Raw genomic sequence first — 17,639 nt, 5'->3', positions numbered from 1 at the left:
GTAATGGCCTCATTCTCCCCTAGTCCCCCCAACACACAGGGGAGAATGTGAGCATCTTTTGAAAATATGTAGCTGGGGACATAATTCTCTGGAGCATCCACAACTTTGAGTCTATGTCCTGCCTCCCTTCTCTTTCCCCCATCCTACTTCTCTTACTCCAACCCTGAAGGTTAGACTGCCCCTGGGGTCCTTGGAGCTACTACCAGTGATCCTATTGCCTGAGAACAGGAAGGGGCTTCTCTGTTTTCACTTTGGATTTGGGTTTTCCCAGCCTAACAATAAATATCTACTCAGGTGGGACTAGAGCATTTTCAGGGAGCCAGTATATTTGCTAATTAAAGTTTACAGCCTGTAAAAAATTCACCGTTAAGGAACTATGATTTTTTCCCCCATCCAGGCCCCTTGATGTCATGATTATTAAATGAAAATCCAATAACTTTATTGAAAATAAATGAGATGCTCTTTGTCCTATCTCTGCATTCCTGTAAGGCTACAAGAGGAGACTGAATGTAGAGGTTGGGCGGAATGCTTCCCTTGTGGGGGTGGTATTAGTCATCTGGCTAATTAAACTCCATATTTAATCCCTTATTATTTCCCACGCATTGCAAAGGCAACTCAGCATTAGGGAGTGCGGCCCTAACACCTTTAGATTCGGGCTTAGACTCCAAGAGCTCCCAGGGATTGATAACAAGGGAGAGGCACAGGAAGACTTGGGCTTCTGCACATACGTAAGCCCAGGCTGCTGGGAACTTAACTCTAGCTTTGCTACTTACTAGCTGTGTGACCTTAGGCAAGTCACTTAACATTTCTGAATCTCAATTTTTCATCTGTAAAAAGGGGATGATAACAGTACCTATTTCGTAGGATTGTGACTATTAAATGAATCAGTTCATGTAAAGGGCTTAAAACAGTGCCTGAACATAAGGGCCCAATAAATGTTAGCTATTGTGATTAATTATGCTTGTCATTGAATCATGGAAAGGACACATCCAAGTCAGAACTGCCCCGAGAAAAATATCTCACCCACTGGAGACAGATTGTACTCGGCAGCTCAGATTATACTCGGATCTTCACTTTAAATAAATAAAATGCATTTGCTGTTGAGGGGATTGAATTGCATGAACCATCCATACGTTTTTCATCTAGTCACTTCGTGAGTTGAGCTGAGATCCAGGGATAAAATCTATTCATTTAACAGAACTTATTATCAGGCTCTGGGCTAGAATACAAATAGAGATCCACATAGCATGCGTCCATTCAACAATTCTGAATCGAGGTAACAAGTCATTACATAAAATGGTTTATTTGCCTTCAAGCTGACCTGGAAAGCCTGGTTTGAATTTAGAATTCTTGGAATTCTCAGAGTTCTGTGCCCAAATGTGGCAGGACTGCTGACCTTGACCCCGCCCATGGCCTGACACCTTCTCTTCCCTTCCCAGGTCAGTCTGCACACTGTGTCCTTGCACACAGGCATATGGATGCCCCAACTGCACTGTGCAACTTCACCCACCCCAGGCCTGGGGGGCTCACCCTGATGGCATCATCTACCCTTGTGAGGGGAAACTCAGGTAAGAGGTGTTTACAGGCAATCTAAGTGGATCCCAGGCCTTTGAGGTAAATAATTCCAGGGTCCTGGGCATCCAGAAGGAGGACAGAGCCTTGAATAGACAAATCCCTTGGTCCTGTAGACTCCTTGCGCCATGAGAAGAGGTATCACTGGAACAGGTCAGGAGCATGAGCCAGCAGGGACCTTCTTGTTTATGTCTAAGGGCCCTTTCTTTGTTGCCCACACTGTCCTTGACATGGGAGGTACCATGATGAGAAGACAGACAGGATACAGAGCATAGCATATGAATAAGCATTAAACAGCTACTTAAACAAATAATTTCCTCCAATTGTGATGACGCTGTGAAAGAGAAATCCAAGGTGTTGTGAGTATGTGGAGAGAGAGCTCTGACATCATCTAGGGTTTGTGGGAGGTCTTCCTGGGAAAGCTACATGAGCTGAGACCTAGAGGATATAGAAAGTTAAGAGGGTGACAGAGAGTCTTCCAGGCAGAAGAAACATCACATGCAAAGGCCCTAAAGTGGGAGGCAACCGAAGAAGGTTAACACGTCTGGAGTACAGAGAAAGATGGAGAGGGTATGGGGAAAGATTGGAGACGCAGGAAGGGGTGAGGTACTTCAGGGTATGATTGGAATTTTGTTTTGTGAGGATTTTGTTTAGTAAGGATTTATCTAGGAGCCATGGAAAGGCATTTAAGGATTTTAAGCAGGGGTATGATCTGTTGAAATCTGTATTTTTAAAAGTTCTCTTTGCCTCAGCTTAGGGAAGGGGCGGGGATTGGAGGCACAGGCGTGGACATTGTGAGTGCAGTTGGGAGGCTAGTGTCAACACAGTGGTGGCCTAGAGAAGATGTGGAGAGAAGTGGTGACTCCAAGGCATGGAGCTAAGTGAATGTGGAGGTGAAGCAGGGGGAGCTATCAAAGGTGAATTTCCAAATGTCTGGCTTAGCAACTGGGTGGGTGATGGCATGTCTAAGAGGGGCAAGACATGCAGACTTGGAGGTGACTTTAAGAACCAGATAGAAACACCAAGAAGAAGCTCAGAGAAGATGCCTGGGTAGGACCTGTCATTGAGCAGAAGACAATTGGAGCTGTGGGAGGAGATGGGGTCACCCAAGTGGCATCTCGCTACAGGGTTCTCTCCTCAGGAAGAAGAGGTCATGATTCTCCTCAGGGAGAAGAGGTCAGAGTTCTTCTCCTTGGGAAGAAGGTGTCAGGGTTCTTCTCCGCAGGGAGAAGAGCCCTGTGGAGCTCCATGGTGCCCTGTTGGATTCCATAACTTCTCACCCTTATACCACCATCACCCTGGTCCAAGCCACCGTCATCCCTGTTCCCCACAAGGCAGTCAGGGTGTTCCTTTTAGAACACATGTCAGGTCATTTCTCTCCTTGGCTCAAAACCCTCCAATAGCCCTCAGCTCACTCAGGGTGGTGGACCTTGAAGATGAAGTAAAATTGAAACAGAGCAGGACCCTATGGGGCCTTCCCAGAACAGAACCACCCCTGCATGTCCTCCGCCTGCCTTTTTTCTGTAGAAAAACTTTAGTCAAAGAATAAATTTAATCAGAGAAGTGAGAAAATGCAGAAACAAAAGAAAAGCAGTCAAACAGGACAAAATAATAATAGTTTAGTCATTAAACAAAGTCAAGGACCTTTAGTTCCTCTCAAGCGCTACAGATAATATTCTGAGCCACATCCTTTGAGCTGGTTTGTAGACACTGAAACCCCCAGCAGGTGGAAGTTAACTACATGATGACCAGATTGTAACCATTACATAAGCTGACACAGTTCTGAGAACTGGCCTCAAAGAAATGGAACGGAAGATTAACTGTACTTAAAACAATCAAGACGACACTGACCAGACCACCGCATGATTAACTTCAAGATGACTGTCGGAGCTGACTCTACTGTTTCTGCCCGTAGCCCCCTCCCTCTTCCTATACGCTCCTGAAACTCTCTTTTAAAAGCTCTTGCCCACTGATCAGCAGAGGGGAGTTGGCCTTTGGACATGAGTCCGCCTCTCCCCCTGTTGCCGGCCTCCAAAATAAAGCAGACTTGCCTCTCGAGTATGGGCTTTCGAGTGGTGAGCAGCCAGACCTGAGTTTCGGTAAGAAAATGAAGACTGAAATGTGACCTTTGCACTCCTACGTGACCAGCTGGTGAGCCACATGAGGACAGGGATCTTTGCTATTTGTTTACAGTGTATTCTCAGTGCCTGGGACAGTGTCCGCAGCACAGCAGATATTCAAATACATACCTTGAATTCATGAATAAATTGACATAGTGGTCATGTGTCGGTAACCTTGGGGATGGCCCTGTAGGCTGTGCAGTGAGGGTGTGAGGCTGACTGAGGGGGGTTGTGAAGGATGAGCGGTGAAGAAATGGAATGCCATGAGCTTGGACAACCTGGAGAAAACTGGCTGAAACCTGGAGAAGAGAAGGATGAGGCAGTGGCTGGAGGGAGGTGTGAGATCAATGAAGATTTTCATTGGTTCTTAAAGATGGGAGAAGCAGAACCATGTGCAAATTTTGATTACAGTAAGTCCCCTACATACGAATCTTCAAGTTGTGAACTTCCAAAGATGCGAACGTGTGTTTGCATGTCTAGTCACGTAAGTTCGTACACGAAGGTTGCAGCAGCCTTTCAGAATGCAATCCAGTGTTACTGTGTCATCTATGACGAGGAAAGAAGAGCTACTACCCAGACATCACTGGATCGCTTTTTCAAGAGGGGAGATAGAATTGAATCCAGCAAGGAACCAGAACCTGTGTCAACAACGTCAGGAGTGACTGAAATTGCAGCTTGCCCTCCATCTCCTATTGCCGACGATCCTTCAGCTCTACCATCTCCCACCTCCTCTCCCTCCTCCAGTCAGTATCTCTTCTTGCCTGTTCGTTGGATGCCAGCCCCTGTAAGACAGCTGTACTGCACTACTGTACTTTTCAAGGTACTGTACTGTAAGATTAAAAATGTTTTGTTTTTTGTGTTTGTTTTTATGTATTATTTGTGTTTAAAGTATTATAAACCTATTTCAGTTGGGTACCTAGGTTAACTTTGTTGGACTTAACGAACAAATTGGATTTACGAACGCTCTCGGAACAGAACTCGTTCGTATGGAGGGGACTTACTGTAGAAGGAACCAGCAGAGGGCGATGTGGGAGATTTATGAGAAAGCGAGGAAACCAATATGGGATAAGTTCCTTAAGAAGGCAGGATGGCATGGTACCCAGACACTGCACTGGAAGAGACCCCTCTTCTCCAGGGACAGGCAAGGAGATGCAGGGGCTGGTGCATCCGTGGAAGTTACAGGCATTTCCCCTCATGGCTTCTATTTTCTCTCTGTAGTAAGGAGGAGGAAGGTCACGGTCTGGGAGAGAGCAAGAGCAGAGGGAGATTTGGAGTCTTTCAGGGAAATGAGAAGACATTTGGACACAGAATGACAGAGGGTGGGTGTAGGCAGCCTTAATAGGTGGGGGAGAGTGTTTTTGGTGGAGCAGCCTTAATAGGTGGGGGAGAGTGTTTTTGGTGGAGCCCAGATGAGGAAGTCTCTGGTTATTACATAGAATAGATCAAAACAGATATAAGAGTGTGGGTCAGGGCTCTAAGTTTGGTGGACCTCAATCCCCTTCTATATTTGGAGAAAATGACCTACAATCTCTTTCTACTTTTACGTTTTATAACTCTTTTGAGCCCAGGCAGGTATTAGGTATCAGAACAATAGTGTTGGCTCTCTATAGTATCTTAAGGTAACTGAGAGGGCTGCTTAGTCTCAGAAAGAAATTCCATTAAACACAGGGCTTTTGTCTATCTTCCAACCTCTCCAGGAAGCAATAATGCATTATTTCATGAACTAGAAGTAATTAGCCTGAGAAGATTTGCTGTTTATATTAGGGAATACTGTGTGAACCCTGGCCTCCATGGGCCCACTCCAGGGAGCTGAGGCTTCCAGTGGAGGATAAATTAATGTAGTGTACAGCCCCTACTCCCAGGAGACCCTGTTGGAGAACAGCGAAAATATGACTAGATCTGGAATCTTAATCTGGATTCAAATCCTGGATCTTCCACTTGGGGAAAGGAAGGCATGTTGATTTTGAGGGGAATCTCTCTGAGCCTCTGTTTCCCTATGGCCAATCAACTGCACACAAATACCTACTGGAATCCTTAACATCCTATGGGCCAGCCACTATTGTGAGTGTGTCTTCTATCAAGTCATTTATCTTCGCAACCCTCTGAGAGGATGCTGTTTTCATACTTCTCCGACAGATGAGGAAACTGAGGCAGAAAGATGTTAAGTAACTTGCCCAAGGTCACCCAGTTAGTAGGAGCTGAGCCATTCTGGCTGCAGAGCTGGTGTGCTTACCCACCCTCTGCAGCTGCTTCCAGGCACCAGGGAAACTGACTGCTTACTGAGATTTGCCCACGTTACAGACGTTGTTGGGCCCCAGGGCAGGCTGCCCCCAAATATGCCTCAATGTCATATTGATTATTTTGCACTAAAGTTACTTGAGAAAGAGGCTGTGGGGAAAAAAATGAGATTAAAAAAAAAACAAAACCCCAAACACCTGACCCCTCTCTTTCCCCCAAATGCAGGAAATAAATCTCCCATGTAAAGGTGTCCTCCCCATACCAGGAAGATAAAAAGCATCCTTATCACCAGAGTCAGGGAATTCAAGGCTAAGAAAGCTGTATAGACAGACTTTGTTACTTCTTCATTAGTCTGCTGCCCCAAGCACAAGCCCCTTTGTTTTGTCAAATCTTCACAAATAGTTTCTTTGTCCAAAAATGGTACTTTGGTCATTTCCTATTGTCCTATTTCTATAAGACCTCTGTGCATATGAATTAAATTTGTTTTTTTTTTTTTTCTTTTCTCCTGTTAAGCTGTCTTGTGTCAGTTTAATCATTAGGCCAGCCAAAAGAACTCATGAAGGGTAGGGGGGAAATTATGCTTAATTATCCCAATAACCTGCAACATCATTATCACAGGTCATTCATGCGTGAGGCTATAGATGCTCTCAAAGGTTAAATCACTTGCCGGGGAGCACAGAGTCCCTCCGGGCACAAGCCTAGGTTTCTGGCTTCCTTCCACATCGAGGTGCCTGATCCAAATAAGGTAACACACGGAAATGCTTGGTAACTTCTAAAACACTGTACGGCTGATGGTATCACCATTCTCGGCAGTTCTGGCTCTCTCCAGAGCTCCGAGCTTCACATTGCTCTTACAGATAAGAAAACTGTGTTTCAGAGCAGGGAGTTAATTTGCCAGCGTGACATGGCCAGGAAACAGGAGAGCTGGGATTGGACCCAGAGGAGCCTGGCTCCTTGAGGTCCCCATGATCTCTATGCCCTTCACACTGGGGACCCTTAGGCCCAGGGGTCATGGGTAAGGTGCTTTGCATAAAGATGATGAATCCTTCTACAGAGCTGATTTGATTCAGACAGTTGGGTAAAATATCATTTTATGTTAAACATAGTGATATATTAGTGCATTGGAATGCAGCATTCACATGAGTTTTTTATAATAAATCATGAAACTTCAGAACAATTTTGTTTTGGCTACTGCAGCTTAGGACTATCCCCCCAGGCCCCCAGAGATATAGATTAGTCCTCGTGGCCAGTAAGGCACCTGGGAAGTTTGAGAAGCTCCTCCAACAACTTACTCCAAAATACTGGGGACAAAAATGCAGATACAATAGGGGCATTTGTATCTTCTGGACGTTTTTGTACTAGTGGAGGTGCTGATTGCTTAGAAGTGAATAAAGCTGCTTAACACGAGGTGAAAGGCAGGGTGTTTCATCGTTGTGTGTGTGTTGCTTTCACCCTCTGTGGACACCGTTGTGCACAGTGTTAGTGGAGACGCCAGGGCATAGGTGACAGATGCTACCTTCCAGCCTCCTAGACTCCGCTGCTTGTATTTTCCCTTCTCTACCACCGGGGGTCACAAGCGCCCACAGTAACGCTCCATCTCTTTCTAAGAAAGCAAAGGAGTTTCTTTTTCGTAAATGAGAGCCGTGTGTGGCTGCAGCAAGGTCCTTTTGCCCCTTCACTGATGAAAGGGGCAAGGGTGGGCACAGCGCGAGTGGGGAGGGGCAATAAGAGGGGGCGGAGCTTGGAGCTGCAGGGCAGGAGAGGCGGCTCCTCCCAGGGAAGCCGCCACCTCCCTGCTGGTGACCCCTCGGGGCGGGGTGGGAGTAAGTGGGTGGTAAAGCAACTGTGGGGTGATGGGAAGAACTGCCCCATGTGGACCACATCTCCTTCACCCATAGGCTAAATAGCCTCCTGATGCGCTGCTAAAGGACAGCCAGTGTTAAGAACCGGCTTAAGATGAGGTCAGAGTTCAGAGGCGAATCAACTTAAAGAAAACATTGAATAAGAAAATGTTTAGGTAACCGTAAGTTTGTTTTCTGTGAGTCTGTTTCTGTTTTGTACATAGATTCATTTGTAATATTTTTTAGATTCCACAAAGGGGAAAGAGAAGGAGGGGAGGGATAAATTAGGAGTATGGGATTAACAGATACAAACTACTATACGTAAAACAGATAAGCAACAAGAACTTACTGTATAACACAGAGAACAATTTTCAATATCTTGTAATAACCTATAATGGAAAATAATCTGAAAAAAATATGTATTATGTAACTGAAAAACTTTGCTGTACATCTGAAACTAACACAATATTGTGACTCAACTATACTTGAATTTGAAAAAAGAAAGAAAGCAAGAAAAGGTTTAGGAAGTCCATGTGTATGGCCAAATGAGTGAGTGACTGAGCTTGGGAAATGGTTTTTTTTCATGGCTCTTTCTAGGCTGGGCACCTCCGTGTTCTCAGGCTTTGTGTTCCCAGAGCCTGGTGTAGCTCCTTGGTGGTGGTAGACCCACAGTAAGTGCTGGAAGAAAGTAGAGAGGGAATGAGGGAGGGTGGGAAAAGGAAGGAAGAAAAGAATGGAAGGTACATATGTTAAGCTGGTGTAAGTGGCAGATAGCCCCCAGTGACTCCATCTCCCAGTATCCGTGCCCTTGTGTGACCCTCCCCTGAGTGTGGGCTGGTCCTAGCGACTCACTTCTAATAAACAGAATATGGCAAGTGTGGTAGAGTGTCACTGCCAAGATTAGGTAACAAAAAGGCTGTAACTTCTGTCTTCAGCATCCTTCTTGCTCTCTGACTCTTGCTCTGAGGGAAGCCAGCTTCCAAGTTGTGAGCTGCTCCATCAGGAGGACGGTGTGGCAAGGTCTTGATGTCTGGCCAACAACTTGAGAAGACCTGATGTCTGCCAACAGTCAAGCGAGTGAGCTTGGAAGCGGGTCATCCCTGTGAGCCTTCACGACTGCAGCTGCAACCAACATCTTGACTGCATCCTTGTGAGAAGCCCTGAGTGTGAGACTCCCAGTTCATCACACCGGTTTCCAGACACACAGAAACTGTGAGACAGTAAACGTTTGTTAATTTAAGGTGCTCATTTTATGATAAATTATTAGGCAGCAACAGGTAACTAATATAGATTTTGGTACCTGGAAACGAAGTGTGGCTGAAATAAATATCTAAAAATGTAGGAGTGCAGGCAGTGGAAGGAGCCTGGGAGGATTTTGAGGAGAGGGTTAGAGAAATCCTAAATTGCCTTGAACAGACTTTTTGTAGAAGTCTGGGCTTTAAAGCCTCTGCTCTTAATTGTTATATCAATACTCCACACATCTCAGAGAATGCAGAGACTCTGCACTTATGCAAGAATCTTTATGCAACTGTTTGTCTTCCTCTTCAGCAACTCCAGAGGAGTTATTGCTTTTCATGTTTATAAATATGAACATGCTATTATTTTAACTATCCAACAGACATTTGAACTCCTTCTATATGCCAAGCACATGCTTGGCAAGACAAAGGTGAATAAAATCATTTTTGCCCTCGAGAACATAATCTAGTGAAATATTTTGTTTGTTTGTTTATTTATATTTTTTGTTTTAAAACTGGACCCCAAGTTGAGGAGTCCTTGCATCTGAAAGCTACGTGTATTAATTTTACTGAGAGCAATGATCATTCCAGAGGCTCTACACCATTTGGGATATAATAGATTTGAGTTAAGCACACACACAGAAGCTCTTAGTAACTAACCATTTTCTCCTTCTCAGAGCCACGAGATCATGTCAGCACCGACCAGCTCTAAACAATATGTTGAAGGTGTCATGTTGCAAGAGCTGAAAAAAATCTCTGATATGCTTCTGTGGACCACATTTGACGGAAAGGTGGTTTAATAACTGTGCAGACCATAGAGGAAAGAGAACTGGGCTGAGACTCAGAAACAGGGTTCTAAGTCTTGTCTTTGCCTTTGACTGAGTGATGTTAGGCTAATCGCTTGGATTTTCTGTGCTTTAGAGAATCAATAAAAATGGAGAAACACACCTACAGGTTCTTGTGAATATCATATACAACAAAATAGCTAAAATTTCCTTGAAAACAATTTTGTTCCTCACGTGTGTGGTGATAATCTTGCAATGTTTATAGAGATCTAATTATAATTTTCCTTCTTTTTTTTTTTTCTTGGCAACAATTTCCTATGTTCTGACAACTTTCCCAGAAGTATTTCAGAGATAAGCACCAATGGCCAATAATATATTCCAGATTTAGCATTAATCTTATAAAATTTATAGAATCAAAATGAAATACCTCTTGTCAATTTTTTCCCCATGGAATTCAACAAGGCACATTTTCACTTCCTTCACATGCACCCGCCTCATTTCCTCTTTTCCCACTTTCCTTCTGTGTTCCCTCCTTTCCTTCCCCTGGAAAATAAGGATGCTAAAATCCGTTTGGCCAAATAAAACAGATAAGCAATATTTAGGGTTAGCAAGGCAATGGAGAAGACACTTTCATACTCTGCTGTTGGAACTATAGATTGGCCTGGCCTTTTAAGAGCACCAAGTGGCTATATTTCAAAATTTTTAAATTTTGACCCCAGAAGTTTACAATTTGACCCCAAAAGTTCACTTCCAAGAATTATTTCTACAAAAATTACTTGCACAAGTCATATTATGCGTAAGGAGAAACAGTCATTCCCAATGCTGTTTAACATAATGAAAATTCGGAAAGAATATAAATGCCACCAAGGTGTTTATTTACAGTAACTGATAACATGGATTGGTATGCAGCCGTTCAGAAGAATTCAATAGATCTGTATATCTACTGGCATGGAAAGATCTCTCAGACATTATGAGCAAGAAAACAAGTTGACTTTTTCACTTTACTCATGGAACAAATATTTACTTAGCACTTATACGTCAAGCAGTGGTATAGGTACATGAGATATAACAATGAACAATTCAGGCAAAATTCCTGTCCTCACAGAGTTTGCATTCTAGCTGAAGATCAATGTTTAAAGTATGACCTCGTTTAGGTTAAAAAGAATCATATATGGATATGTTTGCAAATGAGTAGAAAATGACTTGAAGGATAGAAAGATGAATCTGACATGGGCTTCCAGTGCGCAGGAAGGATGTTCCTGGTGACGGTATGAGCTCAGAGACAGGGACCCGGGTAGATGGGCACACCCCGAATGCCTGAGTCACAGGGAAGTGTGCTGGATCATAAGGTAGAAGTATGAGTTAGGCAGCTGTGGACTGGCAGGGAGAGTACTCGATGATTATTTCTCTCTTTATCCACATGGATTTTACATACAGATAATATACTCTCATTGAAAAGATTCAATAACCCAAAGACCTCTGCAACCTTCCGGCCCCATCTAATGTGAGGGTAGCATTTGCTCCAAACGTCTTAAAGCTAATGAAGCTTTAGGGTCCCAAACTCAGAGGCTTGCAGGAGACAGAAGGCATGATGGAGAAGTTGATCAGCTTAGTCTGGGCTTGAGACTCAGCCCTTTCTCAGAGGGCAGCTGTCACGTGGCTCAGCCCAGGGGGGCTGTGCTGGAAGACGGGCCTTGGACACCAGATCTTCCAATTTTTAAGCCACGTAGACTCTGGACATTTGTAAATGTTGGCTCAGAAGTTTTTTTACACTTCTAAAAAATCACAGCTGCCAATAGCCCCTGGCTCACAGCCTCCAGTTTGTGACCTGCTAGTCTTCACTGCAGGTTCTTTGAAGGAGCCGTGAGAGAACTACCTTAGCTTAGCATACCACAGAGCAAGCTTCTGGAGGGCCTGTGTAGACACAGCTCCCGGCTGAGAGGTCCACGCTCAGCCACTGCTAGAAAGCTCTCCCTCCCAGCCTCTTTCAGCCCTGCCAGCCCACCTGTAGGAAAGTATACTTCACCTCCTACCTGGCAGCTTTGCTAAAAGAACAAGCCCTCCTGAGAGTCAAGTGAACTCAAGTGAAAATTTCTACTTCATTATAATAAAACACACACACACACACACACACACACACACACTAGAAGAATCCACAAAAGATGTGAACAACCTAACAATACACCCTGTCTACGTCCTACTCCAACAAACAACCAAGTCACATTCCTTCCCATTAACTCCTTATTCTGTAGAGCACTGAATTCTTGTCCATACTCCATCACTGTTTAATTTTGAGTCTTTGAGTCTCAGTTTCTTCATCTGTAAAATGGGGAGAGAGATTTCTGCCTCAGAGGACCATGAGGATTAAATCAAAAGACATGTGAGAGAGCTTTGCCATCTCTAAGACATTGTGAAAATATAAAATATGTTTATTACTAATAAGGGGCCAGATTGGGGAACCAGGGAAAGTTTTCAAGTAGATTTTTCAATGTGCTTCAGAAAGAACTCTCTGGTAACATTCAAAGCATTCTCTAGCGAGGGGAAGGGCTGGAATAAAGAGACCAGTTTGGACTGTTGCAATGGTGGAGGTGAGTGGTGATGAAGGACATTGACATTGGGATGGACCAAAGGGCCCCATGTGAGAGAGGCAGTCCAGAGAAGGAGGGCAGTGGTGATCTCGAAGTTTAGTCTGAGTGACTGGGAAGATAAGGTTGACATGAACTGAAATGGGTACTTTATTTATGTGTTTAACAATGTTTACTGAGTGCCTGTTTTTTTCCAGGCACCGGTCTGGAGGCTTGGAGTACTTCCAGGAGCACCATGTAAGTTCCCTGTTCTCAGGGCTTACATTCTGGAAGTGCACTGTGGACCTCTGCCAGCTGTTAAAATGAGATGTGCATAGCCCAATCCAAGGATGAACTTGAGTTGGCATGATCTGAAGTGCAGACAGTGTGTCTCTGTCTAAATGAAAGAGGCTTTACGTCTATGACAGGTTTCAGAAAATGTTGTAAGAATTTTTTTCTTTCTTACATTTTCTTTTGAAACATTTCAAACATATACAAAAGTAGAAAGACTAGTGTAATGAATTCCCATGCATGTATTACTCAACTTTCATAATTATCAACTTAGAGCCAATTCATCAACACTCCTATCCATTTCCATCCCCCATTGCCCTGTTCTGATTTATTTTAAAGCAATTCTCAGACATTGTCTCATGTCAATATATAAGTATTACGTATTTTAATATATATTTCTAAAAGATCAAGACTGTTTAGATATATGATCACAATACCATTGTCATTCCTTGAAAAAGTTAACAATAATTCTTTAATCTTTTTGCTGACTAAAATGAACTATTCTGAGGTTGCTAATTTCAAGAGTTTATGTATGCAACTACAGTTTCAGGAATCCTCTCACCAAAGGCGAGGAAAGACCCCAAACAATGTATCTGGAAATCTGTGTGCTGTTTACATCTTGCAACATGGAGGAGGTGGGTAATAAACAAGTAAAGAAATAAGTGGGATAGATAATTGCAGTTAATACTAAGTGCCAGGAGGAAAATGAAACAGGGCAGTGTGGTGGTGCTTGGAGGTGGCAAGGGGGCTTCCTCTCTTAGGAAGGAGCCTCCAAAGACAGGGTGAAAGGGAATCATTTCAGAGAGAGGGTGCAGAGAGAGCAGAGACCCTGCCCATGAGGAGGCCAGGAGGCTAGAATGATGGGGAGAAGGGGACACTGGTAGCAAATGAGGTCAAATCATGCAACCAGGGGAAGGAGCCTGGAGTTTTCATTCTAAGTTTTCTAAAGGAAACCATTGGAGGGTACTGAGCTGGGGAATTAGCTGATTTACATTAAAAAAAAAATAGTCCTGCCTACTAAATGGAAAAAGGGTTGGAGACAGGCAAGGTAGGAGTAGGGAGACTGACTAATCTGGGGCTCTTGAGTTGTCACCCTATCCTTATTGTCACCGAGTAGGATCCATTGGGGCCTCCCCTGGACAGATCCCCTCCATGTCTTCTGCCTGCCTCTTGTTTATAGAAAAACTTTAGCCTCCTAGGCCTTTCCTGAGTTCCAAAGAATAAATTTAATCAGTAAGTGAGAAAATGCAAAAACATGGGAAAATTGTCAGGCAAGACAAAATAATAATAGTTTAGCCATTAAACAAAGTCAAGGACCTTTGGTTCCTCCTCTAGATAATATTCTGAGCCACATCCTTTGAGTTGTTTTGCAGATACTGAAACTCCCACCAAGTCTACTATATGCACGTAGACCCCAAACCAGTTAGAACCAAAAGGTTGATGATGTTGACTCCCGGTTACCTCACCACCAACCAATCAGAAGAATGTCCACAAGCCAATCACTCACCCCTCAACCCTCTCCTCAGTGAGTAGTCCTTTTCCTCTTTTCCCTATACAGTAAGTCCCCGACATATGAACCTTCAAGTTGCGAACTTTCAAAGATGCGAACATGCATTCACATGTCTAATCACATAAGTTAGTTCACGTGTCTGCCGTACATTGTCATGTGCATGCATCCTTTACAAGTGGTTGTGCTTTTGTGTACTGTACTGTACAGTACTGTATAGAGTACAGTAGTACAGTAACTTTATTTCAAGCCCAGGATGTCTGGAAGCAAGAGTAAAAGCACCAGTGATGTAGCTGGTACTGAGAAGAACCGAAGAGATTCACAACACAGGAAATGGCAAGGGGATTTTCTTTATTTGAGGAGACACTGTTAGTTTTTGAGGCACAGGACCGGAACATAGAATGGTACACAAAGGTTGCAGCAGCCGTTCAGAAGCAATCCAGTGCTACCGTGACATCTATGACGAGGAAAGAAGAGCTACTACCCAGACATCACTGGATCGCTTTTCCAAGAGGGGAGATAGAATTGAATCCAGCAAGGAACCAGAACCTGTGCCATCAACATCAGGTGTGAGTGAAATTGCAGCTTGCCCTCCGTCTCCTATTGCCGACGATCCTTCAACTCTACCATCTCCCACCTCCTCTCCCTCCTCCAGTCAGTAGCTCTTCTTACCTGTTCACTCGATGCCAGCCCCTGTGTGCCAGCTATTGTACTGCACTACTGTACTTTTCAAGGTACTGTACTGTAAGATTAAAAATGTTTTCTTTATTTTTTGTGTTTGTTTTTTATGTATTACTTGTGTGAAAAGTATTATAAACCTATTACAGTACAGTACTATATAGCCGATTGTGTTAGTTGGGTACCTAGGCTAACTTTGTTGGACTCACAAACAAATTCGACTTACGAACGCGCTCTCGCAACAGAAATCATTTGTATGTAGAGGACTTACTCTATTATCTCTGAGCAAAACCTGGGCAGTGGGGAGTTGGTTCTTTGGGACATGAGTCCACCTTCTTCCCAAGATTGCTGGCTTCCTCAATAAAGCTATCTTTCCTTTTACCCAACACTTGTCTCTCAGTATTAGATTGTTGAGCAGCAGAACCTGAGTTCAGTAACACCTATAGGATGGTGGCAGCGAATGGAAAGAATTGGATGGATATGGGAGGTCTTCTTACAATGTGATGAAAGAGAATCAGCAGGTTTTGGGATGGCTGTGGTAACTTCATTTTTAAAGCATTAAGGATAAGATGCCAGTGGACTAGTTTGAGGAGGGCATGAGGATATTTGAGGGCATCCATTAAAATAGCTGGGTTAGTCCTCACAGTGGGTGCACAGCAGTGAGGGACCAGGTGTCCAGCTGGCCACCCCTTCCTGTGAGCCCACACCCCCAGCTCACGCCAGCATCACAGTCATGATGCAGTGATGCTCCTCCATACCCCATTTCCTTCAGAAGTGGGAAAAATCGCAGGTGGGTTTGGTTCTGGCTTCTTTCTTCCAGTGTCCCCACCCCACTTTCCAGATCAAATCATTCACGTCCTCAACAACAGATCGCAGGAAGTCAACTAATCAAGCAGTGGCTGGCAGTACTCCGCCCCCTGCCTGGTAGCGCAGGTGATGACAGGCCCTTCCCAACAAGCTGGTTTTCCATGTTTAATCCATATCTTCTTTAATGACAGCCAGGCTTGTCTGGTCTAGGTGACTTCTGGGCCAAAGATACAGACACTCCCATGCATTATGGAGGGCTGCTTCTCCAAGGAACAGACTCAACTCTCTACAATCAAGAAGGCTTCAGCTGGCTGTGGATATTAGTCTGGGGACCAGGCCAGGCCTTGGCAAATTAATTTGGCTGGAAAATAATAGCACTAATTAAGCAATCACAGGGAGAACATAGAGCAAGTCACTCATGTTTAAAATTCTGCCCCAGGCTGAGTGTCCCATTCACTGGCTTTGGAGGCAAAGGTATGACACTACTGACTGAGGCCCTTGGGGGCTGATAACAGCCAGTCTCTGGGGAAGAGGCCTGGTCTGCTAACAGCATCTCTGCAGGAGCATGGGGGTATTCTCCTAAAATAAACATGCCCCCACGAGACAGGAGGGTGGTTACACACCCCACCCAGCTGAGGCTCCAGGAGGGTACACCAGCACCCTCTGTCCCCGGAAATGGAATCCACATTGGCCTCTGGACCATACTTCCCTAATAGCTTGGAGACCTCTCTTCCCTAACAGCTTGTCCCTTGAATGAATGTCCCTGTGACTGAGTCCCCTTGTCCCCAGGTTTTAAAAGAAAGCATTAAGATTCCAAGATAAATTTCCTTCTGCAGAAGTCAAAACCATCCCAGATTTGGTGTAGCCCTTTCACTTGAATCTTGCTGCTTATGACTTTCTGCTTCAATTTATTTTTACTAGGAAAATATACTTACTGTTCTGGTAAATTGTAAACTATAAACAAAACAATCTTCCAATAAAGCAAGAATTAAACAATTTAAATTATTTATATAAATATATAAATGATATATATATGCTAAATAATTCATTCTAGATAGTGTGGGATAATAAACACTGATCTGGAGTTCACTGGATCCCAAGGCAAGGGTCAACCCCTTCTGCTTGAACACTGAGCTGTTAGATTTGATTCAAATCTGAAGTAACCAGGACGGTAACTCTTAGGCTGATGTTTCCTCTGAAGGGAAAGAAAAGTCAGAAAATGTAAAGATCATGCAACCGGCAGCGGAGAGAATTTGCTGCTCTGACCTTGCCTGGCCCAGCTGGGTCCCTGGATCACTCTACTGGTCTCTGCCGTGAGTTTGTGCTGGGTAACAGAAGGAAGACTGTCCAGAGGTGGGGTTTTTGTTGTTTTTGTTGTTTTGTCTTGTTTTCACTCCTTTCTTGTACAATATCCCTCTTTCCAGATTACACTTCAGGAAAAGATGAGGGCAGCTTCTCGATGCTGAGCAGTAGTATATCTTCTAAGTTATCTAAATAAAAGCCATCTTTTTCAAAACTCACACAAGCTTTTTCTTCCAGGGTTCAACCTGCCCAACATCATCGAGCTCCCCTTCTCTTGAGGTGAAAAAGAGCCCAGAGGTTTTAATATTCCCCGATGCAAGGGAAAAACTGTACCAGATTTGGGAATCATCCTAGCTCCGAGACCTACCAGCTGAATCTCAGTTTCTTCACAGTAGACAGTAATCCTACACATCCCATAGAGATGGGAGGGTTAAATGAAAGTATCTATATGTCTCCTAGCACATAGAAAACACTCAGTGTTAGCTGTGGCTGCTATGATTATTTCTTCTGATATTACTAAAAGGGCAAGTGGCTCTTTCAACCATATTGTAAACTGATTACCTAAAGAAAGTTTTGATTATATGCTTTGTATATATCATATAGGGGGAATATAAGCCATTATACATTCAATCAAAGAATTGGATTCTGGGACTTCCCTGGTGGCTCAGTGGTTAAGACTCTGTGCTCCCAATGCATGGG

General features: G+C 43.9%; 1 protein-coding gene across 1 annotated transcript in view; it reads left to right on the top strand.

The window, feature by feature from the left end:
* The first annotated feature begins 3,930 nt into the window (after window positions 1-3,930).
* The window catches only part of MTNR1B (melatonin receptor 1B), a 31,211-nt gene continuing 17,502 nt past the window's right edge, over window positions 3,931-17,639 (top strand). The window contains 2 exon segments of the mRNA XM_036861281.1: window positions 3,931-4,028; window positions 12,574-12,613. Of these exon segments, the coding sequence (XP_036717176.1) occupies window positions 3,931-4,028; window positions 12,574-12,613 (138 nt within the window).

Source organism: Balaenoptera musculus, chromosome 8 (assembly GCF_009873245.2).
Source record: "Balaenoptera musculus isolate JJ_BM4_2016_0621 chromosome 8, mBalMus1.pri.v3, whole genome shotgun sequence".
Taxonomy (NCBI): domain Eukaryota; kingdom Metazoa; phylum Chordata; class Mammalia; order Artiodactyla; family Balaenopteridae; genus Balaenoptera; species Balaenoptera musculus.
This window is presented reverse-complemented; position numbering and strand designations above follow the sequence as displayed.